Source organism: Antennarius striatus, chromosome 20, assembly GCF_040054535.1.
Source record: "Antennarius striatus isolate MH-2024 chromosome 20, ASM4005453v1, whole genome shotgun sequence".
In the NCBI taxonomy this organism is placed as follows: Eukaryota; Metazoa; Chordata; class Actinopteri; order Lophiiformes; family Antennariidae; genus Antennarius; species Antennarius striatus.
Window position 1 is genome coordinate 626,798 of NC_090795.1, and position 13,048 is coordinate 639,845.

General features: G+C 46.8%; 1 protein-coding gene and 1 non-coding gene across 2 annotated transcripts; one reads left to right on the forward strand and one right to left on the reverse strand.

The window, feature by feature from the left end:
• Positions 1-154: 154 nt before the first annotated feature.
• On the reverse strand, positions 155-8,077 carry tmeff1b (transmembrane protein with EGF-like and two follistatin-like domains 1b). The gene is made up of 10 exons (XM_068303930.1): positions 7,540-8,077; positions 3,631-3,740; positions 3,414-3,543; positions 3,309-3,335; positions 2,602-2,692; positions 2,352-2,500; positions 1,834-1,881; positions 1,633-1,753; positions 1,397-1,558; positions 155-1,301 (listed from the first exon to the last, which is right to left on the reverse strand). The coding sequence occupies exons 1-10, from the start codon at positions 7,649-7,651 to the stop codon at positions 1,217-1,219; spliced, it is 1,035 nt and encodes a 344-aa protein (XP_068160031.1). The 5' UTR covers positions 7,652-8,077; the 3' UTR covers positions 155-1,216.
• Positions 8,078-12,933: 4,856 nt separating this feature from the next.
• trnat-ugu (transfer RNA threonine (anticodon UGU)) lies at positions 12,934-13,005 on the forward strand. Its single transcript has one exon. It is a non-coding gene; the product is annotated as a tRNA-Thr (tRNA).
• Positions 13,006-13,048: the final 43 nt, after the last annotated feature.

The following is a 13,048-nucleotide window of genomic DNA, read 5'->3' on the forward strand; positions in this document are numbered from 1 at the left end:
GGGTTAAGACCCAGACCTACAAAAGATTCTGTTAAGATCTGAAGAACCAATACCCAACAGGAAGTGTTTTTTAAGACAGGAAACAGGAAGTGGATGTTTTCATGACACGTTTAAGGGCTGTAGGTCATCTGATTACTGGCCACACACAGACGACTGGTTTCAACATCATAATTTAATTCTATTTGAGCTACAGTCTAAACAACAACTTCACTGGTTCATGCAGGACGAAACATCTACAGCAACACAGATCGGTCAGCCAATCGCAGGGCGGCGCTGCGTCAGCTGACCCGCCTAGCGCTTCTAACACGTCAAACACGGACACGTCGTACCAGCATCACAAATTATATGTAAAAAAAAAAGGTGTGTTTAACTTATCACCTCAGCTAAACACACACTGGAATCCATTTCCTGAATGGCGTCTTGTGGAAATCAATCAATCAATCAATCAATATGATAAAGAAACAACAACCTGTACAGGCGTCAGTAGAAAAAACAGCATTTTGGTTTTTGGAATATATAAAAAACAGGAAACACTAAGAAAGACATTCAACAGAAAAGAACCTGTTGATGACATCACACAGCTAAACCAGTGACATCACGCGACTTCTATGATGTCACTTTGTGGACATTTCTTCACCTCCTTTTTCCGTGAGGCGTTCAGGGACGGTCAGAAACTTCACCTTCGACAGGAGACGACTGTATGTTTCAGATCAAAACATGGTTAAAGAATAATTTAAATTTTATAATCCATTAAATACTAAAAAAACTACAGAATCCATAAAAATTACGTTAGAATTCTCTAATTTCCAGAATTTGCAATTTTTTTTTGTAATTCAACAATTTTCACTTTTAGTTGCTTCACTTTTTAGGTGAAATTCCATTAAATTGAAATTTAATTAGCGAATCTAAATTGACGTCTGAGACATTCGGTAGCAGTGGCTCCGCCCACTACAGTGGCTCCGCCCACCCTGCTAACAGTTAGCATGTTAAATATTCCTTCAAACTAAAACAGCGTCCAAACAAAAAACCATCTGTGTTGAGGCTCCAATCAGATGGACGGCCCCCGCCAGCGTGGGCGGGGCCAAGAAGCCGTCCAATCAAATCAAAGAAGGGGGGAATCCTCAAAATAAGGCCTCTCAAGAAAAAAAAAGAGTTTAAGGAGAAAGACGTGGAGATATCAAAACTGTCTGTCTGTGGTAGGAAAAAAGAGGCGGAGCTACATCATCCTGGAAGAGGTGCCTGATGGGAAGTGGCCCAGGTGCTGCTTCTGTCTCCGCCCACGTTTCGTCTTGTTGCACCGCCTGCCAGATGGGAGGGGACAGGAAGTTAGGACACGCCCTACAAGATGTTAGGTGATCCCGCTAGCCGTGATGCTACCGTCTCCTAGCAACTGTACCTGGTGAAGCACATCACCACGGCGACGATGGCGGCGATCTGCACGGCGCCGATGATGGCGGCGATCAGGACGTAGTGCAGCTTCTGGCCGCTGGGGACCACGTACAGGATGTTGAAGTCCAGCAGCTGGTCGCACTGCGGCCCCCCGTAGGCCGCCTCGCACCTGCAACGCAAGGTAGGTCCTGATTGGCCGCCCGCGCCTGACAACCCACTCTAGTTCGCCCCCCCGGACGTTACCTGCAGGTGGGCAGGGCGTGGCGCATCTCGCACTCGCCGTGCTCGCAGAACTCGGCGTAGCTTTCGGGACAGGGGGCGGGGCCGTCCACAAACTCCACCCCCTCGCCAGGCTTGGAAACAGCTGGGGAGGGAAAAAGGGAGGGGCTCTAGTGTCTGATTGGCTGTGAGAGCTGTGACATCATCAGATCGTCTTCTACATACCGTAGATGTCGGGTTTGGTCCTCACGCCGTCGTCCTTCCTGCTCTTATCTGAAACCACAGAAGAAGCCGTTACCACGGCGACCAGCAGGGGGCAGCATCGCTCACTGACCTTCATCATCTTCTCCTCCTCCTCACACAAATGATGATTGATTGATTTTAGTGATTGATCAGAGGGAAGCTGATCAATGGGAGGAGGAGAGGGGGAGGGGTCATCATCATTATAGATGAGCTGAAAGACAGCAGGTCTCCTCTTCACCTCCTCACTCCTCCTCCTCCTCCTCCTCCTCATCTCCTTGTTTCTCTCCTTCCTCCATTGTTTCCTCTTTCCTTCCTTCCTTTCCTTCCTCTTCCTCCTTTTTTGTTTTATCTCGTCTTTTTTTCCTTCCTCCTCTTCATCTCTCCTCATCTTTCCTGTCATGTCCCCCCAACTCCTCTCTTTCCTCCTCTTCCTCTTCCTCCTCTCTGGTGACGTCTGTTTGCTGGCATCACCCTTGACTTCCTGTCCGTCTCGCGGTTACCTTGGCAACGGCCCACGTGTCTGATGTCGATCTTGGTCTGCTTGAGGCAGGACGCCTCTCGGACGTGACAGGGCGTGTCGTAGGTCAGGCCGTCGCCGCCACACACCGGGTTGTCGTTGTGTCCGCTGCACACGATGTTACACATGCAGCTGAAAACACACACACACACACACACACACACACACACGCTCAGGTCACGCCTGTGAAGGTGAGTGTGTGTGTGTGTGTGTGTGTGTGTGTGTGTACTAACAGCACGTCCTCAGAGTCTTCGTCACATTCGGCTCCAAACTTGCAGTTTCCACATTTAGACGCTTTTTTACCGCGACCGGAGCCTTCATCGTCTGGAAGAACCAATCACAGCCTGGTTAGCACCGATCACACCGGTTAGCACCGATCACACCGGTTAGCACCGATCACACCGGTTAGCACCGATCACACCGGTTAGCACCGATCACACCGCTTAGCACCGATCACACCGGTTAGCACTATTAATACTACTATTACTTGTATTACTAGCATTACAACTCTAGTATTACTACCAGTCCTAGTACGACTAATTCTGGTTATACTAACACTACTAGTATTATACTACTAGTATTATTAGTATTACTACTAGTACAACTAATACTATACTAATAGTACTAGTATTACGAGTAGTATTAGTACTACTAGTAGTACTAGTATTACTACCAGTCCCACTACAACTTATACTATTTATACTAGTAGCACTATTAGTAGTACTAGTACTACTAGAGTAGTAATTGGTGCTATTACTACTATTAATATGACTACTGATATTACTAGTAGTCTTACTAGTATGATATTACTAGTAGTACTACTAGTCTTACTAGTAGTATTACTAGTATGACTACCAGTTCTAGTGCAACTAACGCTAGTATTACTAGTACTAGTAATATTACTGTTACTAATACTAGTAGAGGAATGGGTTAGTTTTACCTCCATCAGCTGATCCTGAACCCCCGTCTGAAAGAGAGAAGTGATGATGTCATCAGCTGACAGGTGTGACATCATTCACGTCACTGTGGGGGCGGAGTGACTCACCGTGGTAACAGGGCCCGTCCCCCACCGGGCTGATGGCCCTCTGCCTCTTGCAGGCGGCCCTCCTCAGGTAGCACTCGTTCTGGTAGGTGTCGCCGTTGGAGCCGCACACCGGGACGTACTTCTTAGGGCACTGCAAGCACAGCGGGGGGCCACGGCCCACACCGTACCGTCAGTGTGTCACCGTGTGTGTGTGTGTGTGTGTGTGTGTGGGACCCACCTGGAACAGACACACACACTTGATGTCGGCGCCGTTCTCGCGGCAGGTGCCTCCGTAGCGACAGGTGCCGGCGTCACACACACGCAGGTCGCTCTTCTTCTCCGACACGTCTGAGGTCAAAGGGGGGCGTTACCGGGCGTCGTCATGGCAACAGAGTCATGCTAATGCTAACTAGCAGCTCAGTGGCTAGTTAGTTTAGGACACAGCAACCCAACAGGAAGTAGAACAACGTGACGATTAAACAAGAAGGAAGTCAGGCTTCAGCCTAAGTTTCAAATTAAAAGCCTTCTGTTGTGTCTTTATGAGGCTTTTATTGTGAAGGGTCGCTCTGATGTTTAACGCCTTATGAGTCATCCTCTGATGTCACCCCCATTTATGGACTCAGGGGGCGGGGCAACTGCTCTTCTCTCACACACACACACACACACTTTAGAGCAGGTAATTACAGAGGTCGTGACCCCGCCTCTCCTATCATTAGAACATACCCCAGAGCGCCGCGGCGTGCCCAACACTAAACTCCCAGGATCCTTCGCTGGACCTCACGGAGGAACATGAACCTGATCATGTGACCCTCCACCAAACACACCAGTGGCAACTTTTCAATAACCTGGTTGCTACGGTTACGGCCTCTCTGGTGGTTGCATCACCGACTAATAAGAGGTTGTTTACGAGGGCAGACGGGTCTTCAGAGACGCCGTCTCTGTGGATGAGAGCCTTCGTCCTGAGGGCCCGGGCGCCGCCCCCCGCTGAGGGGCCAGTGAAGAAAGCAGGAACTGATCCAGCACCAGGTCCCGGGGGCAGCGAGGCGATGAAGACGCCGGTCCAGGCCGGGGCGAGGAAGAGCGAGGCGAAGCCGCCGCCTCTCGCTCTGCTGACTCAGCAACGCTCTGACCCACATTTGACCCCACAGGTCACGGACAAAAGTATGTGGACACACACGCACGCACGCGCGCGCACGCACGCACACACACACACACACACACACACACACACACAGCTCTAAGGTGTCCAGAGACTTCTGACCAGGTTCCCAGCTTCAGCATCATCATTAGTTTGGGTTTTAAACTAGTCTCTTCTTCAGGTGTTTAAACTAGTCTCTAGTTCAGGTGTTTAAACTAGTCTCTACTTCAGGTGTTTAAACTTGTCTCTTCTTCAGGTGTTTAAACTAGTCTCTTCTTCAGGTGTTTAAACTAGTCTCTAGTTCAGGTGTTTAAACTAGTCTCTACTTCAGATGTTTAAACTAGTCTCTTCTTCAGGTGTTTAAACTAGTCTCTAGTTCAGGTGTTTAAACTAGTCTCTACTTCAGATGTTTAAACTAGTCTCTTCTTCAGGTGTTTAAACTAGTCTCTAGTTCAGGTGTTTAAACTAGTCTCTACTTTAGGTGTTTAAACTAGTCTCTTCTTCAGGTGTTTAAACTAGTCTCTTCTTCAGGTGTTTAAACTAGTCTCTAGTTCAGGTGTTTAAACTAGTCTCTAGTTCAGGTGTTTAAACTAGTCTCTACTTCAGGTGTTTAAACTAGTCTCTTCTTCAGGTGTTTAAACTAGTCTCTTCTTCAGGTGTTTAAACTAGTCTCTACTTCAGGTGTTTAAACTAGTCTCTACTTCAGGTGTTTAAACTAGTCTCTTCTTCAGGTGTTTAAACTAGTCTCTAGTTCAGGTGTTTAAACTAGTCTCTACTTCAGATGTTTAAACTAGTCTCTAGTTCAGGTGTTTAAACTAGTCTCTACTTCAGGTGTTTAAACTAGTCTCTTCTTCAGGTGTTTAAACTAGTCTCTTCTTCAGGTGTTTAAACTAGTCTCTTCTTCAGGTGTTTAAACTAGTCTCTAGTTCAGGTGTTTAAACTAGTCTCTACTTCAGGTGTTTAAACTAGTCTCTTCTTCAGGTGTTTAAACTAGTCTCTTCTTCAGGTGTTTAAACTAGTCTCTAGTTCAGGTGTTTAAACTAGTCTCTAGTTCAGGTGTTTAAACTAGTCTCTAGTTCAGGTGTTTAAACTAGTCTCTAGTTCAGGTGTTTAAACTAGTCTCTAGTTCAGGTGTTTAAACTAGTCTCTACTTCAGGTGTTTAAACTTGTCTCTTCTTCAGGTGTTTAAACTAGTCTCTACTTCAGGTGTTTAAACTAGTCTCTTCTTCAGGTGTTTAAACTAGTCTCTTCTTCAGGTGTTTAAACTAGTCTCTACTTCAGGTGTTTAAACTAGTCTCTACTTCAGGTGTTTAAACTAGTCTCTTCTTCAGGTGTTTAAACTAGTCTCTAGTTCAGGTGTTTAAACTAGTCTCTTCAGGTTGAAGAGAAACCATTTTCCAAGAGAAGGACGGTGGGCTGAACACTGGTCTAACTGGACCAGAAGACGTCAGACGACACAAATTCCTCACCTGAATAGTATCAAACACACCAGACAGAGATAGTTCTCTCTGCTGTTACAAAACCTGTTTACTGAAACTGGGGGATCCCAGATATCTGTATTAGACTTGGTCAGCAATAAACTTTTTAAACTTATGACGATCGGCTAAGTACAAGAACCCACGGAATAAAAAAAGCCTTAGGACTACGAACTTTGCTTCAAGGTTTTCTAAACTAGTCTCCATCGGGTGTTAAAACTAGCCTCCATTGGGTGTTTGAACTAGTCTCCATTGGGTGTTTAAACTAGTCTCCATTGGGTGTTTAAACTAGTCTCCATCGGGTGTTTAAACTAGTCTCCATTGGGTGTTTAAACTAGTCTCCATCGGGTGTTTAAACTAGTCTCCATCGGGTGTTTAAACTAGTCTCCATCGGGTGTTTAAACTAGTCTCCATCGGATGTTTAAACTAGTCTCCATCGGATGTTTAAACTAGTCCTCATTGGGTGTTTAAACTAGTCTCCATCGGGTGTTTAAACTAGTCCTCATTGTGTGTTTAAACTAGTCTCCATCGGGTGTTTAAACTAGTCTCCATCGGGTGTTTAAACTAGTCTCCATTGGGTGTTCAAACTAGTCTCCATCGGATGTTTAAACTAGTCTCCATCGGGTGTTTAAACTAGTCTCCATTGGGTGTTCAAACTAGTCTCCATCGGATGTTTAAACTAGTCTCCATCGGATGTTTAAACTAGTCTCCATCGGGTGTTTAAACTAGTCTCCATCGGGTGTTTAAACTAGTCTCCATCGGATGTTTAAACTAGTCTCCATCGGATGTTTAAACTAGTCTCCATCGGGTGTTTAAACTAGTCTCCATCGGATGTTTAAACTAGTCTCCATCGGGTGTTTAAACTAGTCTCCATCGGGTGTTTAAACTAGTCTCCATCGGATGTTTAAACTAGTCTCCATCGGATGTTTAAACTAGTCTCCATCGGATGTTTAAACTAGTCTTCATCGGGTGTTCAAACTAGTCTCCATCAGATGTTTAAACTAGTCTCCATCGGATGTTTAAACTAGTCTCCATTGGTTGTTTAAACTAGTCTCCATCAGGTGTTTAAACTAGTCTCCATCGGATGTTTAAACTAGTCTCCATCGGATGTTTAAACTAGTCTCTGGGTGTTCAAACTAGTCTCTTTGGGTGGTTAAACTAGTCTGTTTGATGGTTTTGGGTATGGACCAGGAGAAACAGGTCTTGGTTGCTGGAGAGGGGCCCCGCCCTCTGGAGGACCCCGCCTTTTTCCAGAGGGCCCTGCCCTGCTCCTTTCCAGCCTGTAATTACCCCCAGAATAGCCCCACCAGCTGGACGTGGGTTCTGGACCGCTCAGCTCAGCCAATCAGAAAAGGATCCATGAATCAAGGAAGTTCTGGTTCTGATCAGTTGAACCCAAACCAGCCTGATCACCCCCCCCCCACACACACACACACACGGACACCAGACACCATCACGTGATCCACAATAACACCAATCCAATCAATCAGGCTGATCGATGTGATCGATCTCTCCGGTGGAGGGGGGGTCTCACCTTTGCAGTCCTTCCCGGGGCCGCAGTCCGCGCCGCCGCGGGGGAACGAGCCCCGGACGGCGGGGAGAGCCAGCAGCAGCAGCAGGCAGGTGAGCCGGCTCCCCGGAGCCATGGCGGGGGAGGGGGCGGCGGATGGGGGCCGGTCGCTGGAGGTGAGCTGGAGGTGAACGGTCCAAACGGTCCCAACGGTTCTAACGGGCCAAACGGAACGGGAACCCTCGTCCGGTCTCAGCGGCACCGGGCCATCCCGGACGCACCGACAGCGGGACAACAAAGCGGAGCAGGGCCCGGGGCTTCACGACCCCCCACCCCGACGAGCAGCCTGCTCACAGCCCGGACTCCATCCCCCCAGCCCGGCTGCTGCCTGACGGAGAACCGGCGGGAGAACCACGAAGAACCGGAACCGAGCGGGATCCCGCAGCATCCGAGGCGGATCGGTCGGTCGGTCGGTCGGTCGGTCGGTCGGTCGGACCGGGACGATCACGGTGGTTTTTCGCTCCGCTCCTCTGAGTCACATCAACAAAGGCTCCGGTCACGTGACGCGGAGGCCCCTCCCCCTCCGAGATTGAATTTCAAATCCTGATCCGGTCCGACCCGATGCTCCGAACACGACCAGTGCCCGGTGCGTGTCCGGTAGCACCGGATCGATACGTATCGATGATCGATCAGCAATCGGAACAAAACGATCGGGACGTTTGATCAACTGGAGGAGGAAGAGGAGGGATGTGATGAGATTCCTGATCCGTTCGACCTGGATGCTGATCGATGTGTTTATTATCGATTATTAAGAGATGATCAATAGATTTGATCAGGAACCCTGATGCTTTTATTTCACTAAAACTACCAATAAACTAGTCTAAACACCGGAAGCTCCTCCACTACCCCCCCCATCCCATCCGTCAACATGGACACACGTTACCATGGCAACAGTGAGACCTTCACAGGAATATCACGTCTCACAGATTTAGCATCATTTAGCATGTTAGCAGGGCGCTAGGTCGCAGAAAACCCCATCAAATAAATGTGATGTCATCGTTTGACATGGCGAAGGACATCTATGTCGTTTAGCATGTTAGCATCGCGCTAGCATGGGAAAAAACCTCCTTAATAAGGGAGCAATAAAGTTATACTATAATATATACTATATACTATATACTATATACTATATACTATATACTATAGCGTGGAAAACAAGGTTAATGAGTAACCTGATCAAAGTATACCCCAACAAATGCAGCGTCAGTTAGCACATTAGCAGGGCACTAGCATGGGAAACCAGATTACCATTGCGTGATCAGGCTATGTTTAATCTCAGAATCACCCCAACAAACACATCAGTTAGCACATTGCCAGGGCACTAGCATGGGAAACAGGATTAGCATTCCACAATCAAAGTGGTTCCTTTAGCACCAGCAGTGAGGAACCAGGCCACCAGGAGGCGCCATTGATCTGGAAGATGGAGGGTATGAGGAACAGAAACCTCAAGCTGCTACTGCAGCTCACATCGTCCGGGAGGTGGGGTACACTCCGGACGGGTTACTGGTTCATGTCATGGTCACACCTCCACAGAGGAACCCCCAGGTAGAATCCAGGCCACCCTGTCACATTTCATTAAGACCAAAATGCATTCTGGGTATGTTGCTGCTTGGTTGGCAAGATTTGAATCAAAGAGAAAAACAAACAGCAGAGAGGAGGCATCAATTATGAATGCAGGAAATACTGCATTGTGGGTGAAAACAGTGACCTCGTTTTCGCACAACCACCTGAAAGTCACATGACTAAATAGTCTTGGGTTCTCTCCGGGTTTTCTCAGGCTTCCTCCTACCTCCAGAAACCTGCACTCCAGTTGGATTGGTTGGTTCCAAATTGCCCATGGGGGTGCGTGAGTGGTTGTTCGTCTCTCGTGTGGTTCAGCGATGTTATGGTGACGGATCCGGAGCATTCCCCTGCCTCAGGCGAGCTGAGATAGGGTCCAGCAAACCGGACTATCTCAGGCAGAGGTAGGACAGACATGTCCGTCGTCTCATGGATACATTGACTGTTTCAGTGTCTCGGTATCTCCACAGGAAGTCCATGTCGGAATCATCATCCGCCGCCACTCTGCGAGGATCTGGTTGAGCGATTCCTCCCTTTGGTGTCCCACATTTCCATTGAGCTCTTGACAAAAGCTTTTAATGCCCTGTTGATCTTGTGCAGTTCCAGACTTTCCAGTATCCGTGTGGGGGGGTCTTTGAAGCGTTGTCGTATCCCGTCCAGTCGTTACAAATGTTGGTCTGTCTGTTTTTGCAGGGTAGGAGACACCCAGAACAGTTCCAGTACCTCAGGCTGATGGAAACTACAATGGGGCCACAAGGAAGTCAACCCCAGCCAAATCCTGGAAAGTCACTTGAAAGGTGAGAACAAACTCCACACCATCGGAAAGTAAAGATGCTAAGAGGCCCCAAGACGGTCCTACACCTAATAGTGGGGCGTAAGATGCCAGTTGATTATTATTGTGCATATCCCGCCGTAAGTAAGTACGTTAGCTTGTACGCCAGTAATAAAGAACTGTAGATCAAAGCACAAGGAGGTGGACAAATGAGAGTAGTCAGTCTGGTTTGACAAGCAGGTAGGTAGGGGAGTTGATCAATGGTCAGTAAGTGTCCAGATTGTTCTAACAGTCATGTGAAAGAATGGAAGGACAAGTCGGGATTATCATTAGTCTGGCTTTGATGAAACATCAAAGGATAGACATTAAAGAGCGACAAAGTTTAGATCCTTTAATGTTCAATTTCTATTGTCTATAAAAGGATTGTTGTCAGGCATAAAATATGACAATCTATCATGGTAAGCGCTGATAGGTCGCAGATGGCTCAGAATGTGTTGTTTGGACTGAGCGACGTTCGACCCATCATTGAATCTTTCTGTCAGGCATTGACGCCTGAACAGTGGCTCGATCTGAAGGCAGGAACCCCCGACGACGACACCAAAGTGAAGCTGTCAGAGCTGCTTTTGGGCATAATCGACATTGCTGCTCAAGCCATAATCAGGTCTATGAAGAGCGAATCAGCTCTGGCTCCAGACTATGTTCAGGCGGTTATGGGTGACACCATTGCTGAGGGTTTTGGTGAAGCTCTGGGCGTTACGGACAAAGTCCTGAGCAAAAGCTCTAAACATTTCAGGGACATGTTAAACACAGAGATCGTAGAGACAGTCAACTCTACCCTGTCCGGCTCTAGGAGTCCGGAAGAGGCTGGGAAACCCCCGAGCAAGTTGGGAGCCATCGTTCTTCATGTATCCAAGATGCTGAAGGACATCTTGGCAAAGGCTTCATGCAAGACTCGACGAGATGTCAAGCCCTCTGAGGTAGAGGAAGACCTGACGGACGCACAGCTCAGAGATGAAGACTTCATGGATGTACAGCTCAAATACAAAGAACCGACGGACCTCCTGCCCACGTACGTAGAGTACGCTGATGCACAAGACGAGGACGGACAGAGGAAAACCCAACAAGACAAAATCCTCGTGAACATTGTCACTGAGAAGGTAGTTTGTGAGATCTTTAACAAAATGGGGATAATCCCACGACACTGTATTGACTTTAGAAAACAGCTACATGAAAAATGCGACATTATGGACCGGCTTTTTGAAAATACCTGGACTGAAATTGAGGGTACCGCTTTAAAGATCTCACCAGAAAAAGCAACAAAAAAATGCAAGCAAATCTTGAAGGACCTGCGTAAACACTGTGGCAGTGAAACCGCAGTTCTAGTGGCTTTAAAAATGAAGGATCCTGAAACTGATAAACAACTTGGACGGATCATCAGCCGTCACCTGAATCCACCAAAACGAAACTTCTTCATTTGGAAAAAGAATCGTGATTCTCTGGTAAAACCACCAGAACCAAACGAAGCAGTCAGCAGCCAGTAACTGGGATTCCTCTAGGATGGTCCAGCCTCCCCTTCCCCCAACCTCAAATTAGCATTGAAACAGAAAAAAAACAATTTCATATTTTGGGTTATCTATATTGCACGCTAATTTTTTCTCTACATAGCCATGGTGTCTACAGTTACATATTCAGATATGTAGAAAAGTGTTCAATGTTATGGAAGTAAAATTTAGTATGGTGCTCCAGATGACCCAAAAAATAAAGTCCATCTTTGCGGACGCCAGGCTCTAGGAGCTTAAGACAAATTCTTGACACTTTCATTAAGACAGAGTTCTAATGTTCTCCCTGTATGTAGGTGGGTTCTCTCCGGGTACTCCGGCTTCCTCCCACCGCTAGCAAGATGCAATTTAGGTGAATTGATCACTCAAAAAGTCCCTGTAATTGTGAGCAGAGTGTCAGCGGTTGTCTTTCATTTGAGCTGGCATGTCATCTGGGGTGTACCCCATCCCTCAAAGGCTCAATGGATTGAATATCAACCAAATACCAGATGATATTAGTTTATAATCAATACAAAGGTGCTTTTTCCTGGTCTGGAAGGTTCTGGGTTCAGTTCCTTCCTGGGTAGAGTTTGTCTGTTCTCCCCAGGTCTGTGGGTTCTCTCCGGGTTCTCCGGCTTCCTCCCACCTCCAACAAACCTACAATTTAGGTGAATTAATCAACCAAAAAGTAAGTGCCTATGGTCAGCTGGAATCAACCTGCAACCCGCAAGATGATTAAGCTGTTGTGTACGAGACAATTACAATCAATCATGGCAGCTGCAAATTGCCAGGTGCGGTGGCCAAGCGGTAAGTTGTCGATCGTTTTTATAACAAATAATAATTATACTGTAACTATACATAATTTGTTTAAATGAAGATAATATCCATTAAACACATTTTTTATAATAAATAGAATCTATATTATAGTTGTGCTTGTCGTGTTAGCACGCACAACTGTAACAATGACTAGATCAAAGAAAAAGCTGTATGATGTAACAGAATCAAAGCACAGGGTGAGATCAGGGGAAGGTAGATCAAAGCACAATGAGGGATCAAAGGAGAGTAGATCAAAGCATGATAACATGTACATAATACAATTTTATGTTTGTGATTTTATTTTATTTGAAACGAACCGATGTAGTCACAGACTGCAGCATCCCACGACCCTGCGTTTAAGATTTTGCCCTGATCTACTTGCATAGATCAAAGATCAAAGCTAGTGCTCTGACCTAATGTCATAGATCAAAGCTTTGATCTATGGTCTACTGTCATAGATCAAAGCTATGGTCTTACGCTGGTCCTTCTCGTCTTTCTATCCTTAGTGTACAAAAGTTAAAATTTGACTTTGACCTACTTTTCTCAAGGCCAGTTTCTATCGGCAACAGTTGTGAAGGTATTTGGTGGACGAATGGACAGACGAATGGACGGACGATTACAATACGTCACTGTTTTGAGGCAGGATGTAATAATGGTGGTAAAACATAACCAGGCGCGGTGGCCAAGTGGTAAGGTGTCGGTCTTGTAAACCGAAGATCACGGGTTCGAACCCCGTCCGTGCCTGCTGTCTCAGTCCACATTGTGGTGTACACCAGCCACCCACTGG

Excerpts from the sequence above, each read along its gene's own strand:
- tmeff1b (XM_068303930.1), bottom strand. The coding sequence starts at position 7,651 with ATGGCTCCGGGGAGCCGGCTCACCTGCCTGCTGCTGCTGCTGGCTCTC. Across the intron at positions 3,544-3,630 it reads AGTGTGTGTGTCTGTTCCAG|TGCCCTAAGAAGTACGTCCC; the intron begins GTGGGTCCCACA and ends CTGTGCTTGCAG. Across the intron at positions 1,882-2,351 it reads ACACGTGGGCCGTTGCCAAG|ATAAGAGCAGGAAGGACGAC; the intron begins GTAACCGCGAGA and ends CTGTGGTTTCAG.